Raw genomic sequence first — 19,331 nt, forward strand, 5'->3', positions numbered from 1 at the left:
CAAAGGCAACGCTGGGAAGGTTCGGCTCCCTTTGTGGGGCAGCTAGGAGCCTTGATGCCGCCCACAGGATTCGGCTCCCCTGGCCGCCCTCCTAGCGGTTTGTCACTGGCAGAAGGTGGCAGAAGGCACGACCCACCGAAAGATGCGCTTCACCATGTGTCCCTAAATTTGTTTCTAGGTTCTGTCCCCAGACTGCTTTTGTCACACGGACCGCTGAAGTGAGGCAAGTCTAAAAATGCACGCGGCCTTCCTGAAGACCTTGCAGAAGGGGGCTGCTTCCCTCCCATTTCTGTTGCCTGATCGGAGGGGAAGGGGCAGCGCTGAGGAATGGCTGGCTCAAGCCATCAGGAAAGTCACTGTCTATGGCCAAGGGCCTGTTTAGATTTTGCGCTGAGTGCTGTGCTTAGGGCGGTGAGATAGTTTTCTGCTATAAAACTAAATTGTGCAAGTGATCAACGCAGGATACAGATACTCCTTAAAAGAAGGAAGACTTTGTCTTAGTGATTCCCGGTGTGGTCAGTTTCTTTTCAAGGGATAACCCTTCAAAGTGCACTACAGAAGCATCTGGTAAACTCCTTTAATCTGCTTGAGAGTTATATAGAATTTTAGAGTTTACAAAACTCCTTTGTGTATATAAACTCATTTAGCACGCACAGGCAGGGCTCGCACTGGCCAGAAGCTGAGAGCCTCTGACCACAGTAGTGTCAGACAGCTGGGTTCTAGGGTTACAAACGGATGAAGGCACATTGAAGATGGCGGGACAACAGCAAGAAAGTCTCATGTTAGGAAGGACGCGTGTGAGGGAGCAGACTGTCCCCTGCGGCCCTGGGGAGAGAGCGCTGGAGAGGCAGACCTGGATTCCTATCTCACCCTTGCCCCACTAGCTGTAGGATCTTGGGCAAATGCTGGGGATGTTTTTCTGGAGTCTCAGTCTTCTCATCTGGAAAATGGGAGTTCTACTAACAGATGCCCACTCATAGGAATGTGAGAGGTTAAGCGAGAAGAGCCCAGCCTGGGGTCGATGCTCAGGGAGGTGGGAGGTGGAGGCCAGGAGTATGGCTGTCGGGGGCAGGTGGAGGGGCTATAGAGGGGGCGGGGGGGGGTCGGCTCTGAGACTGAGGTGCTGTGGTGCTGGTTCTAGGGCCTCTTGCCGATGGTGGGCAGTGTTGCCTGGTGCCCCCTGACACCTGTGTGTAACACTCCACCCTGCAGGTCTGGTTCTGGGCACAGTGGTGGGGGAGGGGCTGTCTTTAGGTAAATGCACCCTTGGGGCAAAGACTTGAGGGGCGGTCAGAGCCCTCTGCCACCGCATCTGTACCCGGGAATAGCCAGCTGGACGGGGAAGTGGGATCACGGGTCAGCAGACAGTCCGACTTTGCCTTTTGCTCTTTCAGTGGAAATGCCGGAGAAGGTGAGTCACTGAGCGGAGGCTCCCGGGGCCAGAGCCGGAGAGTAGACAGGCCCCAGAATAGACAGGGCCCATGCCAGGGGGAGACCCCTCCTCCTGTGGACAGTGGCACCCCAGATGTGTGTGGAGGCGGGGCGCGAGGCCCTCCGTCTGCCACGAGCACTGTGCAGGGAGTCTAATTTGCCGTGTAAATATGGGCACGGGGAAATGACAGTACAAGGTGTAGACAGAGGCAGGGAATCTGCAGAGACGTGCCGGGAGGATGTTGAGAGACAGACAGTGGCTACTTGTGCACAGGGGGCTGGGCGCTGAGGGCTGGGGCCTGTGCTGTGCCCTACGCTTTCATACACGTTTTCTTATCTCCCAGCAGCCCCCAGAGCAAAGGTGTTCCTGCTTTCATTTGAAAGATTAGGAAACCGTGGAGTCAGGTGACACGGTCAAGGTGGAGGCACGGCCGCCAGACCACGCAGTGCGTGTCCTCGCCCCGCCTCGCACGTGGTCTCCTTGGTACAGGGGCTGGCAGCCACGTGGGCTGTGGCTTTTTTTTTTTTTTATCTACAGTATAATTCATTCTTTTGATAGTTACTCCTGTGAGTTTTGATAAATGCATAGATTGAGTGGGCTTTTTAAATTTTGAGAGCATTGTAAATTCACATGTAGTTGTAATAAATAGTAGAGGTCCTGTGTACCATTTACTGGGATTCCCCTGATAGTGACATCTGGCAAAACTATAGTTGGGCATCACAAGCAGGAAATGGAGGCAGACACAGTCGAGGTACCAGCCATCCCCATCACTGCGAGGGTCCCTCCTGCTGCTTTTTCATCACCGCTCCCACCCCCTCCTGCTCCCACACCCCCAGCCCAAATCTTCATCTCCGGCCCGGGTCCCCTCCTCGAGTCTTCCATTTCTTTCACTTTATCATTTCAGGCATGTCCTGTGAACGGAGTCATGCCATAATTAATGTGTGGGGCTTGCGTTGTTTCTCTCTGCATCATTCTCTGGAGAGTTACCCCAAGTAGGTGTCAGTAGTCCATTTCTGTTTAACACTGAGTAGTAGCCCACGGTGCACCTGTACTTTGTTTAACAGTTCACCCCTGGAAGGACATTTGGGTTGTTTCTTAGTTTTGGCTGTTGTGAGCAAAGCTGCTGTGAACATCCATGTGCAGGTTATTGTGTGGACATAAGTTTCCATTTCTCTGGGATAAATGCCAAGGAGACCACTCGCTGGGTCATATGCTAGTGGCTTGAGTGGGCTTTTGAAAGATGCACTTAGGATGGAGGGGCTGGTGAGGGGTGGGGGCCGTGCTGCTTGTGGACACCAGTGGGAAGCATGTACCTGGGAGCTGGTCCGCGTGGGTTCAGATGCAAGATCAGCCCTTATACCCTTGGTGAGTTGCTTTATCTGTCTGTAAAACGGGGATAAATGAACCTGTTGTGTAGCTGATGTGTGTAAAGTACTTGGTGCACAGTAGGTTCTCAGTAGATAGAAGCTGTTCATATGGGTTAAGAGAAAACCCACCAGACCAGAGCGGGGTCTGCGCCCCAGAGGTGGCCTCCAGGAGACCTTCATCACGCCAGCTGTGGCTCTGGGACACCTCCTACCTCGGGCAGAGCCATGCTCCCAGTTGTGCCTTCACAGGTGGAGACCCACCCCCCCACCCCCCGCCCAGCTTCACCCCCAGCTTTTCCCTGAGCAGTCCCTGGCCCCATTCTCAGACTCGGCTCTAAGTCTCTGGACGGGCATCGGCATTCCTTAGTGAACTTGGCGAGGCCCATGCCACGGATCAAAGGAATCCCAGGGAATTCCAGATTGTGCCAGGCTCTGCTGGTCTGGATTTGCCTCACAAGGTCTGAGAATGTGCCTGGATCATTTCAGATGTTGCTACGATTTAGCTTCATTCCAAAATGTGTATTGAACTCGTACTGTATTCAGGGTACTGCGCTAGGTATTGCAAAGGGCCCCCCTAAAATCACTTTTTCGACAGATCAGAGTAGCCCAGCCCCTCGGGGAGCCGCCTATGGCTACATGATAAAGTCTGCATTCAGCTGGCATTCTGATCTCTCCGGCTGGTTTGACTCTGTCTTCCCAGCTCCTTGTGCCCACACTGCCACCTCTCCACATACCCTCTGCTCCTGCCCCCAGGGTGCTCACCGAGTCCCGTGCACCGTGTACGGGGCAGGGCCCCGCGCTTTGCTCACAGCCTTCCCTCTGCTCGTGTGCCTTTCCTTCAAGTTGCAGTCTTGCCTATTTTCTTTTTAACCAAAAAGGTATCGTATGTACTGGATAAGGTATTCAGGCAGCACACAAAGCTATACAATCAAAGTGTCTTCTACTCCAGAACTGCGGTGCCTTCCCTAAGGCAGCCATGCTTTCGGACTGTGCTGTGCTCCTCTTGCTGTATTCATTTCACAGTGTGTCTTGGAGAGGATTTCCCGTCTGTACGGTCGGAGTTGCCTTGTTACATGTGCCTAAAGCGACGTGGTATCCCTTTACATGGTTCCACTGAGCCCCCTGTCGATGGCGTCTTGGTTGTCCCCACTCCTGGACCCCTGTAGGTCGTGCTGCGTGCTGCCGGCCACCGGGCAGAGGGGTCTCTACAACTCCGCTCCAGTGCCCCCCACTCCTGCCTGCCTTAGTTGGATTCACGCCTGCATTCACAGAACTCCCCATGACCGCCGAGGACAGGGATTGTGCTCCGTGTGGCACCTGCCGTGTTTGCTGACCACCTGATTCCAGGAGCTTATGGCGCTCTCGTATTCCCCCCTCGCGCTGCCGCCGCGAGTCCTGGTCCCTGGTAGGGGCTCCAGTGGGGGCGGAGCTAGAAGAGCAGGGCCGCCCGCACTGCTGCCTCGGTCCGGCTTTGTGTTTGCGGTGCCCGTTGGCTGCGTCCCGATGGCCTAACCGCGTTTCCATGGCAATGGACTCCCACAGCATCATTCTTACTGACCACCTACTGTTTCACCAGAGGGATGGGCCATAATATGCCCAGTTCCATCCTGGTGGCATTTAGCTTTAAAAAATTTGATGGAATTTCTCTTTAAAAAACACCCGAGAGGATAGTTAGATGCTTGGGTGTCCGCTGCTGAGAATGAATCAGGACCTACTGTCTCCCTCATGAAAGTAGGGATGGTAGCTACTGTTTATTGAGTGCTTCCTCAAATGAGCTAGGGCATCTCACGGAGCAGAGGGCTTGAGCTCTGTTTTCAGATGATACGGAATCTTCTGAGGCAGGCACTGTTGTCCCTGCGTTATGGAGAGAGAGTAAGTAACTTGGTAAAGGTCCTTCAGACAATGCATTTCAAGAGCTGGGACTCCAGCCCAGGTGTCCTTGACTCAGGACCCGAGCTCGTAACCACTAAGCTGTCCTGCCTTGTTAGGGAAGAAAGAAAGGGGGGGTGGGGGTGGTAAAGGCAGGTCACCCCTGGGTCTTGGGCCAATGGCTGGCTGCTCCAGAACCGAATGAGGTTGCACCCAGAAAGAAGATGGCCGTCAGTAGGCCTCGCCTCCACCACTGAGGCAGCACAAAGGGTCCCTTTGAAGGGAGAGTCCGTAGCACCCCCCAGCCCCCGCTCTCCAGCCAAGCGTCCAGGGGGCTGGCGGGCATTTCTGGCTCGGCTTTCTGGCCTGAGCTGGGAGGAGTGGTCTGACATTCTTTCCTTGCGCAGCTCACTCTTGGTCAGAATGTGTTGCTTCTAGACTGAGGTGGTGTTGAAACTCCAGTGTGACCTGGGAGCCTACACGCCACCAGGTCTCTTCCTGAACAGCCAATCCTTTGAAAATGTATTGATTTTCCCCCTCCCCTTCCCCACTCTTGCACTTTGGATGAACCTTGTTTTCGAAGAACAGTAGAAGGTAATTTTCCTGTGCTTGCCAGCTGGCCCGTAATTGAGCAATTCCAATAACACCCACTGTAAAGTCTAATCGAAGTAAACAGGAAAATATGATTTACAATCTGGACGGCAAGTAAATACCAGGGTGCAATTAATTTTTACACAGAGCAGCAGATTCTAAAGCATTTTCCTGCACTGAGCAGTTTGTTTTTAATTATAGATTAGGAGCTGCCCTTTTCTGCTATTATCGTCATTATTTTTCATTTTGTGATGGTGATCTTCAGTTTCCTTGCATCCATGTGATTTTCTTTGAAGGTGTGACCACAGAGAGGTGGGATGGGGAAATAGGATTGGAGAAATTAATGTATAAGGAGCGAGTTCTCAAACCTGAGCTAAGGCCTTGCTCTTTCAGCATTTGCTTGGGGGGTGACGCGGGAGGAGGTGCTGGTGGGCTGTGCAGAATGGCGCCATAAGGGGTCCTGTCACTGCTGGCAGCTCTGGGTGGTGTGGGCAGGCCCTGCGAAGGCTGTGACTTGGTTTGGCCCCATCTGGGGAAGGGGACAAAGCTACAAAGGCCCCCAGTGTTGCAAACGTGTCGTCGTTGAAACGTGGTGCTTCCAGGGGTGGGAAATATGTGCCTTTAAATGGACCCGCCCGATTCTCCCAGTAGCTTCTGTTCATACCTCGGTGGAGGACAGTAGCCGCCTTGCTGCCTGAGGCTGCCTGAGGGCTGGTCCCTTTAGTTTTGACTGTGGGGTTGGTGTGTGTCTGACCCTCAGCCTTGGGCATATACTGAAGCGATCTGTAAAGCCAGCTGGGTATAAGATGCCACATGACTTGAGTACACTCTGGGGACAGCAGACTGTGACCAACCCAGACCCTGAGATAGGTCTTAAAGGTGCCACGCGGCTGAATGGAGACCCATTGCTGTACCCACTAGTGTGTTGGCTTTAGGGGTGCCGCAAGGCCGGCACGGGGGCCTCTGAGAAGGGGATCCTGGCCTTTGCAGCCATGATGCATCACCTTCAGCGGGGAGGCAGTTCTGTTTCTGAGCAGGGCCCCAGCAGGAGGGTGCGCGGGCAGTTCTCTCAGAGCCCCAGTCTTCCCAAGTCCTGATCTTGCCTGTCTGTTGTCTTTCCAGGGAGTTGAGCGCACTTGGCCATTTCCTGGAGGAGCCCTTCCCCAAGCGTGAGCAGCCGATTGGGAACTGTTCCTGCTGATGCCAGTCACCTGGGAGGTGCCCAAGAGGTCACCTCTGCCCAAGTCTGCCCAACCGAAGATGGCTCGTGCCCACCCTGGGATGGAGCCCAGCGCCTGAGGTCCTTACCATGGTGATGATCCTAAGTAAAAGCCTCGACAACCAGGGAGCTGACTCCAGAGCATGCAGGACCTTCAACCCTGAGCTGGTAAGGACCTATTGGGCCTCATTTCTCTGATGACCTTTTTTGAGGCCTGATGTCCAGGTGGGGCTGTGGACTGAACATGCAGGCTTAGCAGACTGAGTCCAAAGTGCCCAGGGCAGAGCTCTGGGAGATGTTGCACCCTGGGGCAGTGGGTGAAGTAACCCAGAGCCTGGCTAAGTGCTTGCAAGAAGTAGCTGGAAGGAAGGCCAGCAGCCTGGTAAATAATACCAATCGGGGTTCTGCCACCCCTGCCAGGCTGAGACTGGCATTCCTCCTGGTCTCCACCCGGTAAGGGGAGGTGGTTTCCCGAAGGGAGGTGGTGCCCGAGTGGGGCCCAAGGTCAGGCCTCACTTCCAAAGGGCAGTGCAGAGGGAGAGCTGCTGCCTCAAGAATGTCAAGGGTGGGAGACGTGGAGAAAGAAGGTGTGGTCTGGCGGCCAAGGTGGTGGGCCGTGGTGACAGCTGCCCTCCCCGCCTTCTCCCCAAAGTTGTCCTGTGACCAAGTGGCCTGATGGGCTGGGCCAGAGAGGCAGACAGCTCGGCCTTCTCCGACTGAGAACAGGGGAGTCTCTTAACCTCCTTCCAGCCCTAATTCCTCAGAAGTGAGTGGGGCTGCTCCCCTGCAGAGAGGGCGGGAGGAGGTCCCACTCTGACAAAAATAAACCTGCGGAGGAGTTTTGCAGATTGCTAAGTCCACAGGACTCTGCCACGTTGCCCAGCACCCCTCCTGGTGCCCTTTGCAGCCCCTCTTGAGCGCCCACCCTAGCACCCTTGTGGGCTCCCTCCCCAAGCTCACACCAACCATCAGGCCGAGAGCAGACAGGCCCGGCTGGGTCTCCAACCCTTGTAGGAGTGTGGGACAGCCATCGAGACCGGAGGCCTTTAGGTACCACCATGCGTGTGCCGGGCCCTGGGCTGGCAGAATTCCACGAGTAAAGATGGGTCAGGTCTCTGCCCATCACAGCTATCTTTCCAGTTTGCACTGAATATATGTCTGTAAATAGATTCCCTCTCGCCAGCCCACAGTTGCTGCTCAGGTCCCGCCTGTTGTCCTCTCGTATCTGGGAATGTGTTGTAACTGGTCTCCTGCTTCTGGCTCCTTAGCTGTTCTCTGCCAGCCACCAGAGGGACTACAAGGCGGATGCGTCTCTCCTCAGCTCTGGTCTTCTGCTGGCTTCCCATCTCCGGCCGAGCAGATGTCAGAGCCCTTACCAGGAGGCCCAGGGCCCATGTACTCTGGCTCTCTGTGACCATGCTGCTCTGTCTCTGCTTTCCCCTGCCCCCTTCACTCTGCTCAAGCCACATTGACCTCCTCACTCAGCATGTCAAGCACGAGCCTGCCTCAGGGCCTTTGCACTTCTGCAGCCTGGAACACTCTCCCTTGGCAGGACTCCTTCCCTCCCTCTCTTTCTTCTTTGTTCACTCGGCCTAAAATTGAACTCTGCCACAACCACCCTCTCCCCCACACTTTCTGCCCTTCCCCCCCCTTCCCTCCTAGCGCCTGTCACTTTCTGACATTTCGATCTTGTTTGTTGAATGACTGCCCTGAAATGTGAGCTTCATGAAGGCAAGGAATTTTGTTTCTTTTGCTTGTTGCTGAGTGCGCAGTGCCTGAAACCAGGGCCTGGGACATGGTAGGTGCTCAGGGACGTTCGTAGAGTGAATGGACGCGGGTTCCTGCAGCCCAGCTGCCGCCCAGCTCCTCACTTTTAGTTCCTCTGTCGCTGCTGCTCAGGTTCACAGCTGGGGTGCAGGTATGAGCCGCTCTGCTTTCTGCTGTGTGGGCGGGGGCGCGGGGCGGGGGTGTCTTCCTACTGAAATCTGAAGACTACACCCAGAGTAGCTCTGACCAGAAAGGAACGACCTCTGGGGTGAGGGCCGTCTGGAGGTCCCAGGGGAGGGTCCCTGCCCGCTTCCAGCTGTGCTGTTGGCCTCAGCAGCTGCCGTGGAATTGGTCCCATCGCGCGGGGCCGGCCTGGCTGGGGCTAGCCGTGGAGCTGGCCCCGGGGCACGTGAGCCCCAGTTCAGCTGAGCTGCTCTTCGAGGAGACATGGCCTGAGTGCCTGCCAGCAAAAGCGTGGCCTCCTGGCCCTAGCGGGGGAAGGGAAACTCATCTTCTCAGAAAAGTCGAGGGAGGCCGGCTTCCAGTCCAGGCATGCACAGGGAACAGCCGAGAAAGACCCCAGATCATTTGAGTCTAGCGCTGACGTCCATGAGACGGAAGGGAGGGTAAATGTGCTCTCCCCTGCCGGCAAGGTTGGGAGGAAGCGGACAGGGGCTTTGCTTCAGCTTCCTAAACTGGCAACGCCATCCTCGTGTAAATACCATCAAGATAACAACAGGAACATGGAAAAGCATTTCTCTTTTGTTTTCTAATCAGGCTAAGAAGATAACAGAAAGGGGGGGGCGGTGGGCTTCAGATTAAAAAAGAAAACATGAATCACAGTTCACTTTGGAATTAGGGAAGCAGTGAGAGAGAAAGTCGCAAACTGTGGGAGAAGTCACCTGGGGGCCACCCAGTCACCTTGGAGGTACTGAGCAAGGAACCTGTAGCCCCTCCCTCCTTGCCCTCCGAGGTCTCTTGTTCTTTTTCTAAAAATGAAATGCTGGTGACAAGTGACCGGCCTTGTTCCCAAGAGAGATGTAGGAAAACAGAAAAAAGGACTGACAAGTGCTCAGCGTCTTGCCTTTCCCTGCGCCTGGCCCTGGGGAGAGAGGGCTGAGGGCCCCGCCTGGCCCCAGCACTGGCGTAGCTTGCACAATGCACAGCAGTGAAGATTGTGCTCAGTTCCCCTTCCCCCCCGCCCCGCGCGCTCTGCTGGTTGCTTTCCTCTGCGGAGTGGGCTCTTCCTCCTGGTGTTCTAACATTAGCTGCTGCCGCTGGAAGGCAGCCCAGACGGTTGACCCTGGGAGCAGTGTCCCCCAGCCCCCTTCCCGCACGCCCACGCTCAGGCCATGGCCCGTTCTCCCAGGCCAGAGTGACCATCTTCCCCGGCCAGGCCTGCCTCCTCTCCCTGGCCAGTGTCTCAGCCTCTCTCTCAAGTCTGGAGACTGTTCCAGGGGAGAGGATGGAGCGCGGCTGTAGGCTGCCTCGCCTTCCCCAACCTCAAGGTATTTCCCACAACAGCTGACACTGGTTTGGGGAGCAGGTCCTTCCCTTTGTTCTTGTCAGATTAGGATGCCCAGGCTGTGATTTGCCCAGTTGGAAGAGTCCGTGGCCATGCCAGGCCTCGCACCCAGCTCCCTGGGTGCTGAGGGTCTTCGTACTTGAGACCACTCAGAGTTGGCATTGGGCTCAACAGCCCCAGCCAGGATGGCTGGCAGGCCCAGGCTGGCCTGAAGTTAGAACCCAGAGGTGCACAGATGGCCTGAGGCAGTCTGATGCCTTTTCCCTGAGCAAACAAAGCCACTAGCTGTGCCTTGGCTAACCCTGAAGCCCCTGAAGACCGGGCCGCCGCTCCATCTCCGTCTGCTCTCTGAGATCCTCTACACAAGGGCACTCGTCCCTTCTGGGCTTCTCTTTTTCTTGTTAGGCATGGCTCTGTCTTCTGCTTTCCATGGCCGTGGTCTCACTGTGTTCCTTTTTGGAGGCTGGGGTACTCTGCTTGTTCCGCTCAAGTGCATGAGTGTGAGCCTGCCCGCGTTGCGTTGTGGTTCCCCATAACAGTGTTATGGGGAAAAAGTGACGTGATGGGTTTAGTCAGTAATCTGCAGAGCAAAGCTATAGAGAAGCATGATTATGGCCAGAGATGAGCTCTGCCATTTTCTGTCGGACCTAGTTCCTCATTAAGTAAAGACCTGAATTGTGTCTTTGAGTCAGGCCTTCTTTCTTTAGTCGGACAGATGGCCCCTGAAGCCCCAGTTTGATTTCCAGCTTTTGCCTTCCCTGTGGAGGATCTGATTCCAAAACCTTCCCTTGTGATCTGAGGAATCTCACAGAGACCAGGCCCTGTGCTGGGGGAGGCTTGAGAATAGAAGCATCACGGTGGGAGAAATATAAGGGGAGCTGTGCTCCTTGTCCTCTTTTCTGTAAACACCAGCCAAGACCTGGGGCCTGGCTGCAGTGTGCACGGTGAGTGTCGTATGAACCCGAGGCTAGGAGTCCCTACGGCCTGTTGGGCCAAGCCGCAAGGTTGGGCCAGCCTTCTTGCAGTGGTGCAGAGGATTTGAAGGTTGGGAAGGCTGGCTGCAGAATGGTACAGACCAGCAGGAATTTTATCATAGTCTAAGCATACCGGAGATAAACTGGCTCTGGCCCACCTGGAGCCCTGAGGGTCCCTTGGTGTTGGGCTCAGAGAAGCCTGACAGTGAGTTGGGCTCAGAGAAGCCTGACAGTGAGTTGGGCTCAGAGAAGCCTGACAGTGAGTTGGGCTCAGAGAAGCCTGACAGTGAGTTGGGCTCAGAGAAGCCTGACAGTGGTCAGCGTATGTCTGGGCCTGACATCCTGGGAGTTGGCGGGAGAGCTGGTGAGTGAGGCCCCAGAAAGGGCAGGGACAGGGCAGCTCGGAGGGTTTTGGAAGCAGGTGCTCGTGGCAGGCTCCAGGCCTCTCGCTGGGTAAAGCAGCCCCAGCACTTCCTCAGTCCAGGACTCAGAGCCCCGGAGCAAAGAGGGCCTGGCTGGCCACGCCGGTGTCCTGTCTCTTGTCAGAGATGGAGGCATAGGCCCGCCAAGACACTGCAGTGATGGAGGGAGGAGGCCCAGTGCAAGAGTCGGGTGCTGATAGCAGAAGGTCATGCACTTTCACATGCTCAGTGAGAGAGCGGGAATGGGGCTCACTGAGAACGGGACGTGGAGAAGGTGTTCCTTCAAGTTGTGAGATCTGAGTGCAAGTGATCGCTCCCTCTTACTCCCTGGGGTGCAGAGGGGCCCCCAACTGTCCAGCTGGCGCTCTCTCCCCTTCTCCACCACGTTTCGACTTGGCATGAGCCCAACGATTTGGGGAGGTGGCAGGTTCTGCCCAGTGAAAGTCTGTTTGCATTGGCCCAGCATTTGCTTGGTGAGCGGCAGCAGGAGGAAGACAGGCTTGGCGGACAGGTGGCCATAGCTGTTGGTCACCAGATAGTCACGTGGCACCTGTTCTGCACTGGGACAACATGGCAGCCTTAGGCAGCCTAATTCCCAGGGGCAGAGAATAAGCACAGGAGCAAAGGCATGACGCAGGCAGCGTGGAGCACTCAGAGGAAGGCACAGGTGGGGAGGGTGCCCTTTGGCTCAGATGCTCAGGGAAGGTGGCGGGAACGAGGTGGGAGCCTGTGAGGAGCCTGTCCTGGAGAGACCTGAGGTGGCCTGGGCTTGGCTCCCGCGGGCCTGGTGGCTGTGGGGAGAGAGGTGGCCGGGTTCTCCTCTGGTTGCTGTGGGAAGTCACTGGAGGTTCGTAAGCAGAAGAGCAATGTCGGCTGGCCTCCGTGGGTTCTGGGTGGAGAATGGAGGGTGGGCCCAGGGCTCAGGCCGGGGACCAGTTAGGAGGCTGGTTCGGTCTTTCTGTGGAGGGTGGTGGTGGCTCAGAGCAGGGCCTTGGAGGCGGTGAGAAGCACTCCCAAGAGTGTGTCCTCCAGGCTGGGGAACGAACGGTCTGCAGCCAGCAGGGATAAATCCTTGCTGAGCGAACGAATGCGTGAGCAAGGGTCCAGGAGCCCCTGTGGCCCGGCCCAGTGCTTCCCTCTGTAGGCACAGACCCCAGCCTCTCTGGCACCCACACAGGTGTCAACAGTCCCTGCGTGGGCCCAGATCTAGAGGGCCCCGCCGTGCCCCTCTGTCGGGAACACGCCGGCTTTGTGGAAGGACAAGTCAGCGGGCTGGCTCCCTAGCTCGCATCCTGTTGTCTGTAAACCCCACGCCCTCCTCGGTGGGTCTGCGTGCAGCAGACAGGCGGCTCCAGGCTTCTTGCTGTCTTCTGCTTTCCTTGGCCCGATCCTGGTTTGGATTTTTGTGGGCCGCCTGCCTTCGCTCGCTTTGCCACCTGCCCCCTCCACCCAAGCGTGGGGTGGAGGCTTTGGTTCTCCGGTGGGTGTTTGCTTTGCGCCAGGCTGCTCCTACAGTGTGAGAGTTGTCTCCCTCGGCAGGCAAGGCCCCTGGCCTAGGCCAAGCCCAACTTCTGTCTCTGAACCCTCCCCCTGGGAGCAGAGACTGCCTGGCGTGCCTGGGCTGCGTGCTTGGTTGTTTGGGGCCTCATGGCGCGGAGGCAGGGCTCTTGAGCCTTTGTCACCCACTCTCCATTAGGTGGCTTTGGTGTGGGCTTTCTTTGTGCATCCTGCTGTGTTAACCAAGTCGTTTGGGAGGGAGGCAGACGCAGCCATCTTTAACTTTTTCCAGATACTTCCCTGATGACTGTAGATGGGATGGTTAAAGTCCCTGTGGAATCCAAGAGGGCAACCTATCCTGAAAATATAATGAGTGTTTTAAACTGAGGAGGGGGTACCGGAGAAGGCCTGCCTCAGCCCCTTTGCTCCTTGCAGGCTTCTTCTGGTCCTTGAGCACCAGCTCCAATGCTTCCCCCAGGAAGCCAGCCCTGACCTCCCGCACCCCAGCACCCTTGGCCTGGCCCTCTCCTCTCTGGTCCCACACTCTCTGTAGTGTAATGGTTTGTCTATGTGACTGTGTCCTCCATGAAATGTGAGCTTCCTGAGGGCCAAGGCAGGCATCCTTTACCTCTGTGTCCCGGGCTGGGCAGGATGTACCCTTAATAACCTGACTGGATGAACACAGAGCTGACTGAGGGCAAAGGTCTCTGAACTGGGGAGCTGGGGCCAGGCAGTCGCCACCCTTTTATCTGGGAGGGCCAGGTGTTCCTAGTCAGCTCCACCCTCCTGCTTCTGGGCCTGAGAGCCCCGGGGCCTGGTTCCCGCCCACTTCTCAGACTGGATGCCTGTTGTCCCTGTTATTTGGGGCTCCTCTCAGAAGTTGGCATTCTCTTGGACAGTCTGACTCCTCTGGGACCGAAGGCTTCTTTCCCCATCACGTGCTCAACCCCTAGTGCAGCCTTCATGTGAATAATTACCAGTACTTAGGATTGGGTGAAGGAAGGAAGGAAGGAATGAGTCTTAGGAATACTTGAGGCAGACCTTTCTTCCTGGGGCCCCCGTGGGCACCGTTCCCTCCTCACCAGAGGTCAGAACAGGTCTCCTGACCCGTGCCTCAACTAGCACAGGGCAGCCCGGAATGTTCTGCACTCAGGTCACTGTGTAGCCGTGGAGCAGTGCCTGGTCTTGGGGCCCTTGTAGGCCCCACTGGCCAGTTTCTCTCCCAGTGGCCATAGCATTTTGTGAGGCTGGGTGTGGGGTTTGAGGGGAGGCGTGGAATGCTTATGGTGGGAAGGGAAGCCATTGAAATACAGTGCCAAGGAGTTCAAAAGCCATCGCTCTCTGCTGCAACCAAACATAACCTTTGAGTTTCTGTTTCAGTTCAGAGAGGGTGCCTGGGGGCCTCCGTGTAGTGGCGAAGCAGCTTGCACAGCGCAGGGTCCCCCGCTCGAGCTGTACCTGGTGCTTCTGTGTAGAGGACGACGAGCTGTTCTCCTGGGGTCTCGGGGGAGGGAAGGAGCTGAGGGTGGCAGAAGGGCCTCTGCTCCTCCCTGGGGGCTCTTCCTGTCATCCAGAGGCCTCCTCTTCTCCCAGCCTGCGCTGTGGGGCGGCCTCTCTGCAGCCCAGCGCAGTGAACCGTGTGCATCACACTCCCTCCTGCGCCCTCCTCCCCGGCACTCACATGGAAAAATCCCCAAGTGTCAGAAGTCGTGGGGCTTTCTTGTGTGTTTTTTGAAGCCATTAACTTGATGGACTCCATAACTCAATGGAGACTTTGGACAGGGAGTCCACGTCTAATTATGGGCAGATGTTGCCTCTTAGAATGCTTTTTTCTCCTTTCCCTAATCTGACGTTGGCAAAAGGCAGTTACCCCTTTAATTGTGACTTTAGCGAGGGATCAGTGCAGGGTCATGTGCAAACGTGCTTCTTATGACTTGAAGAGTGAATAGCTTTTCTGGTTGTTTTCAGCACACGCCAAAGAAGATGAGTCAAGGACCGACACTTTTCTCTTGTGGAATTATGGGTGAGTAACCAAGGTGGCTGTGAAGAGGCCTTCTCTAGTCCTTCCACCAGGGCCTGAGTCCTCCAGGTGAGATGCTGGAAGCCCTTTCTGGACACAGGCACAAAGAGCAGCAGTGGGGTCTCGTCTCTGTGCTCGAACCGTCTCAGGCCCAGCCGTGCTGGAGTGGCACCCGGGCTGTGGGGCTGAGTGAGCGGATGGGTGCTGGGGTGTGGTTTACAGATGTCATCTCCAACCATTATGTTGAGAGTTTCTGTCTGGTTATGAAGGTAATCATGTTCCCTTTGAGATATTCAGAAGACGCACCATAGTGTAAAGTATAAAATAAAAATCTCTCCTAGCCCCAGTACCCAGGGAGAACTGGTTAACATTTTGGTGTATTTTTATGTTCTTTGAGGTTTTGACATAGCCAAGTCTACGATGAACAAATGATTATAAAAAATTGTATACAAAAAACTTTTTTTCTCTGGTTGCACTTAGTAGTCCTTACTGCTGTCCTTTCCCCAGGGCTTAGCGCTGGCCCAGCCTGTGGTTTAGTGAGTCTATAGTACCTCATTGTGCGTCAGCGTGTATTTAACGATTTAACTGTCTCTTGTTTGTGGGGTGGAATGGCTGTTCTGTTTGCCGTTGTGATGAACGGTGACTACGTGTCTAAGTCTTTGTCTTTTGTCTGCCTTCTGGATTATTCCTTAGGAGTTCCCAGGAGTGGCTTAGAGAGGCCAGGCGGCAGGGACATTTTTAAGGTTCTTGCTTCGTATTGTTGACATGTTTTCCAGAAGGCTTGTCTTGGTCTCTTGTGCCCACGCAAGTGTGAATGACTCTTTTTTATAAGGGGGCGGAGGAGATGACTGTATTGATTATATTGATTTTTCTGTGCTCTAGATGATCGGGCACAATCTCTCCTTTCGCCGTCTCCGCATGACTCCTGCCCCCTGTGGGGACACCCTGCCGGATGAGTTTCTGTAATGTTTGCGTTGAGGCAGCAACCAAGCTCCCATGGTGGGTGACCATTGCAGGCCTTCGGATTCCAGGCCTGGCTTCACAGGACTGTGTCAGGTCTTCTTTCCTTTTCTCTCAGCCTTTGACTCTGTGCACAGTGTTTTCTTTGTCTTCTTTAGACTCTGTCCTGTAGACGGGGTGATGAGGGTGGAGGGGGTGTGGATATGTTGCCGTGAGCGCCAGGCTCCTTCCTTGCAGGGTCTCTGGGACTCTGCAGCGACTCTGGTGTGGGGCCAGTGGGGACGCCCCATTCACATATGAGGAAACCAAGGCCTCGTGAGGCGACTCCCCACCAAGCTCCCTTGGCAGAGCTGGGGGAGAAGGAAGATTGTTTTCTTCTCAGTCACAAGCCGCAGCTCAGTGGGAGAGCCCCAGGTGGTCCTCTTGATGCTGCCACCCAGAGGAAATGGGGACAGGGAGATCACCTGGCCTTGGTTTACCCTTGTGACACACTTCTGAAACCTGTCCCCCCATGGGGCTTGATTGAGCACCTCGGTGGTGGTTATCGGCTTTCAACAAACCCTCAGCGACTTAGCCACGTGGCTCAGAAGCTTGCCTCATTGCCTGCTTCATGGGCTTGACTCAGCTGTGCTGTGGGGAAACTGCCTGCCGTTGTCCTGCCCGGAAGGAGAGGGAGGCCCCTGGGCACGCTCAGCTCCTCAGCCCAGCCTGGACGTGAGCTTTCAGCCGGGTCAGCCTGGTAAACTGGTGGTGGAGGTGTTGGTCTTTATTTCAAGGCCGTCCGTGCCTGACGTAGGCTGGCTCCAGGCCACTGCCAGGCAGCGGAGGAATGGCCGGGTGGGGGTCCGCCGGGTCCTCTCGTCCTTCTCCTCAGCTGCCTGTTGGCCAGCCCCTCCTTGATTTGGGGAGACCCTGGCCCATCTGAAGTGTGCATTACCAAGGCTTTTCCTTCACCACGGTTCATTTCGGTGGTTTGTTCCAGTAGGTGTTTATTGAGGGTCTACTCTGTGTCAGGCACTTGGCCCAGAGAGAGAGTAAATCAGCCCCTGCCCTCAAGGGGGCGTCTGTCTAGGGAGTGGAGAGATGGAGAAACAGTGAATTCCCTGTGGATTCGGGTCCTCAGAGCCGAGGGCAGACCAGCCCATCTCCCTGAGCCCCAGTCCCCTCATCTTGCAGATTGCAGTTCTTAGCACTATTTATTTATTTATTTATTTTTTATTTTTTTATTTTTTAAAGATTTTATTTATTTATTTGAGAGAGAGAATGAGATAGAGAGAGAGCATGAGAGGGGGGAGGGTCAGAGGGAGAAGCAGACTCCCTGCTGAGCAGGGAGCCCGATGCGGGACTCGATCCTGAGACTCCAGAATCATGACCTGAGCCGAAGGCAGTCACTTAACCAACTGAGCCACCCAGGCGCCCTCTTAGCACTATTTAAAGAGACAGCAGCGCGCAGAAGGCACCAGCTCAGCCCCTCCCACCCTCAGCCCCTTCCCGGGCACTTGCCGAGGTGGGATGTCAGCCGGCAGAGGCCTTCCCGAGCCTGTGTGGAAGCTCAGGTGACCGCTCCCACCCACTTTATTTTATTTATTTTATTTATTTTTTATTTTTTAAAGATTTTATTTGATTTATTTGAAACAGACAGAGAGAGAGAGCACAAGAGGGGTGGGGTGAGAGGGAGAAGCAGGCTCCCTGCCGAGCAGGGAGCCCAATGCGGGACTCGATCCCAGGACTCCGGGATCATGACCTGAGCTGAAGGCAGTCGCTTAACCAACTGAGCCACCCAGGCGCCCTCCCGCCCATTTTAACCTGTGCACCGAGGTGTTGGCCCTACCCTGTGCCGTGAACGGGGAGGGCATCCCAGGCAGTGAGGTCTCATTTTTGGCATGCCTGCTTTTTAATGGCACTTCAAGAGGGTTTTGAGGTTTTCCAGGACTGGACAATACGCAGCCAAGACAAAATGTCCTATTACTGTAATCACCAACCCCCCTGTCTCCTGGAGATAAAGAACTCCTGTTGTGGTCCTGATGGGTGGAATTCTCCCGTGATTGCTGGGGACAGCTTGGCCCTGTGACTCAGGGCATTTCCCTCCCAAGCCCCCATTGCAAGAGTCCTAGTTGGAAGCCAGGGCAAGTTTGAGTTTCCTGAGCATTCTTAAGAAAATCCAGGCAAGCGCATTAGGGTGGGGAGTGCAGCGGCCTATTTGCTTCCTCTTAAATAGCCACCCTTCAGAGTAGCCCGGCCTCCCCTACACCCACTTAGATAAAATGCCTTACTCATGTAATCAAGGACTCACAACAGTGTGTGGTCTTTTTAAGTACTTTATGTTACTGTGAGCTGGATGATGGGCCCCTCCCCACCGTTGTCTCCCCCTGCCCCACACACACACCCTAAGTTTGGGAACTTGATATAAAGAAGCGGTTTTGCGCTTTCCCAAATTGGGGGAGTGAACAAAGCCAGGACAAGGTGTGAATGGCAGAAGCAGGGACAGTAGGGCCAGGCCACCGCCCGGCCTGCTCTGCACCAGGGCCCAGTGCAACCTTCTTAGGTTGTGAGCCCAGCCCGGTCCCCAAAGGGCTCTTTCTAGCAGAGACAGTGTTTGCCTCTGGTTTCCTTTCTCCCCTCCCATACCACCCCGAGAACACTTTCTGTGCAGAGCGGGAATTTCCTCTGCAAGCGGCTTCTCTGGGGAAGAGCCATGTACATGACTGGTTCCTGTGTTCTTAACACAGGAAGCCTTGGTCAGGTGGCAGCTCCAGGGCCATGGCCTGCCCCCTGGTCAGCTGGCCTGGCAGGCAGGCCAGCCCTTGCTGCTGGCCATGATCTCTAGCGGGTGGAGAAGGGGGCTTGGCCGCACCTGACGGAAGCGCTCTGTGCTGGGAGAGGCAGCCCCCCCTCCCCCGGTCCTCCATCGCTTGCTGTGGGAGATGCTTCTTCGTGCTGACCCAGGGGCACACGTGTGTTAGTTTAATCTTTTTTGGTGAAGCAGGGCAAGTGGGGTGAGAGCACGCTCCACTCACCACCCTTGGCTAATTGCACCCATTAAATGAGTTCTGTATCACAGGGACGATTCCATTTTCCTCACCACTCAGGCGAGGAGAGACCTGGAAATCAAATAGTATGTGAGAAAGCAAATGCAATACCAATTATTGCAAAAGGGCCACTAGGAAAAGTCGTGTAAATACAAGTCAATGAACAGAGAACAAAACAATTCATATGCTAAAAAAAATTGCATGGAAACCCATAATTACTTTAGGAGTTATGGTAATAAATTATTTATTAATGTAAATTATTTCGCAGGCAGAGAACATAGAGAAACTTGAGCAGAAGGATCATGCATTATGTATAAAAGGGAATTGTAAAAATATTATAGCAGCCTTACTTGTGCCACTCTGGTTTAGGGTCGTCAGCATTTTAATTATACGCCCTTATTTTCTGTGTTTAATTACTTGGCTGTTAAAGTCTACTCTGTACATGAAAGGGTTGTTCCCAGGGGCACTCTCTGTATTAATTTCTACAGGGTAAACCAGTTGGCTGTGTTGGGCCGTGCGGGACTGGAAGATTTCACTTTGAGATTTCATAGCTTTTCGTCTTTTAACTCCGCCACTCGTTGTTGAAAGTGGAATGTGATTGCACCTTGTATGAGAAAGCTGGCATTTGGAGGTGGGACATTTTCGATTTCTTAGAATGA

The 19,331-nt window shown here is 54.9% G+C and overlaps 2 protein-coding genes across 2 annotated transcripts in view; both read left to right on the forward strand.

Moving 5' to 3' along the window:
• The window catches only part of EEF1AKMT2 (EEF1A lysine methyltransferase 2), a 68,116-nt gene extending 61,597 nt beyond the window's left edge, over positions 1–6,519 (forward strand). Inside the window, exon 8 of the transcript XR_013449566.1 lies at positions 6,382–6,519. The gene's annotated coding sequence lies outside the window, so the exon portion shown is untranslated. The remainder of the gene's footprint in view (positions 1–6,381) is intronic.
• FAM53B (family with sequence similarity 53 member B) overlaps positions 6,514–19,331 on the forward strand; it is a 72,286-nt gene continuing 59,468 nt past the window's right edge. The window contains exons 1-2 of the mRNA XM_036103083.2: positions 6,514–6,646; positions 14,632–14,686. Coding sequence (XP_035958976.2) covers positions 6,569–6,646; positions 14,632–14,686 — 133 coding nt within the window. The 5' untranslated portion in view covers positions 6,514–6,568. The remainder of the gene's footprint in view (positions 6,647–14,631; positions 14,687–19,331) is intronic.

Source organism: Halichoerus grypus, chromosome 7 (genome assembly GCF_964656455.1).
Source record: "Halichoerus grypus chromosome 7, mHalGry1.hap1.1, whole genome shotgun sequence".
In the NCBI taxonomy this organism is placed as follows: domain Eukaryota; kingdom Metazoa; phylum Chordata; class Mammalia; order Carnivora; family Phocidae; genus Halichoerus; species Halichoerus grypus.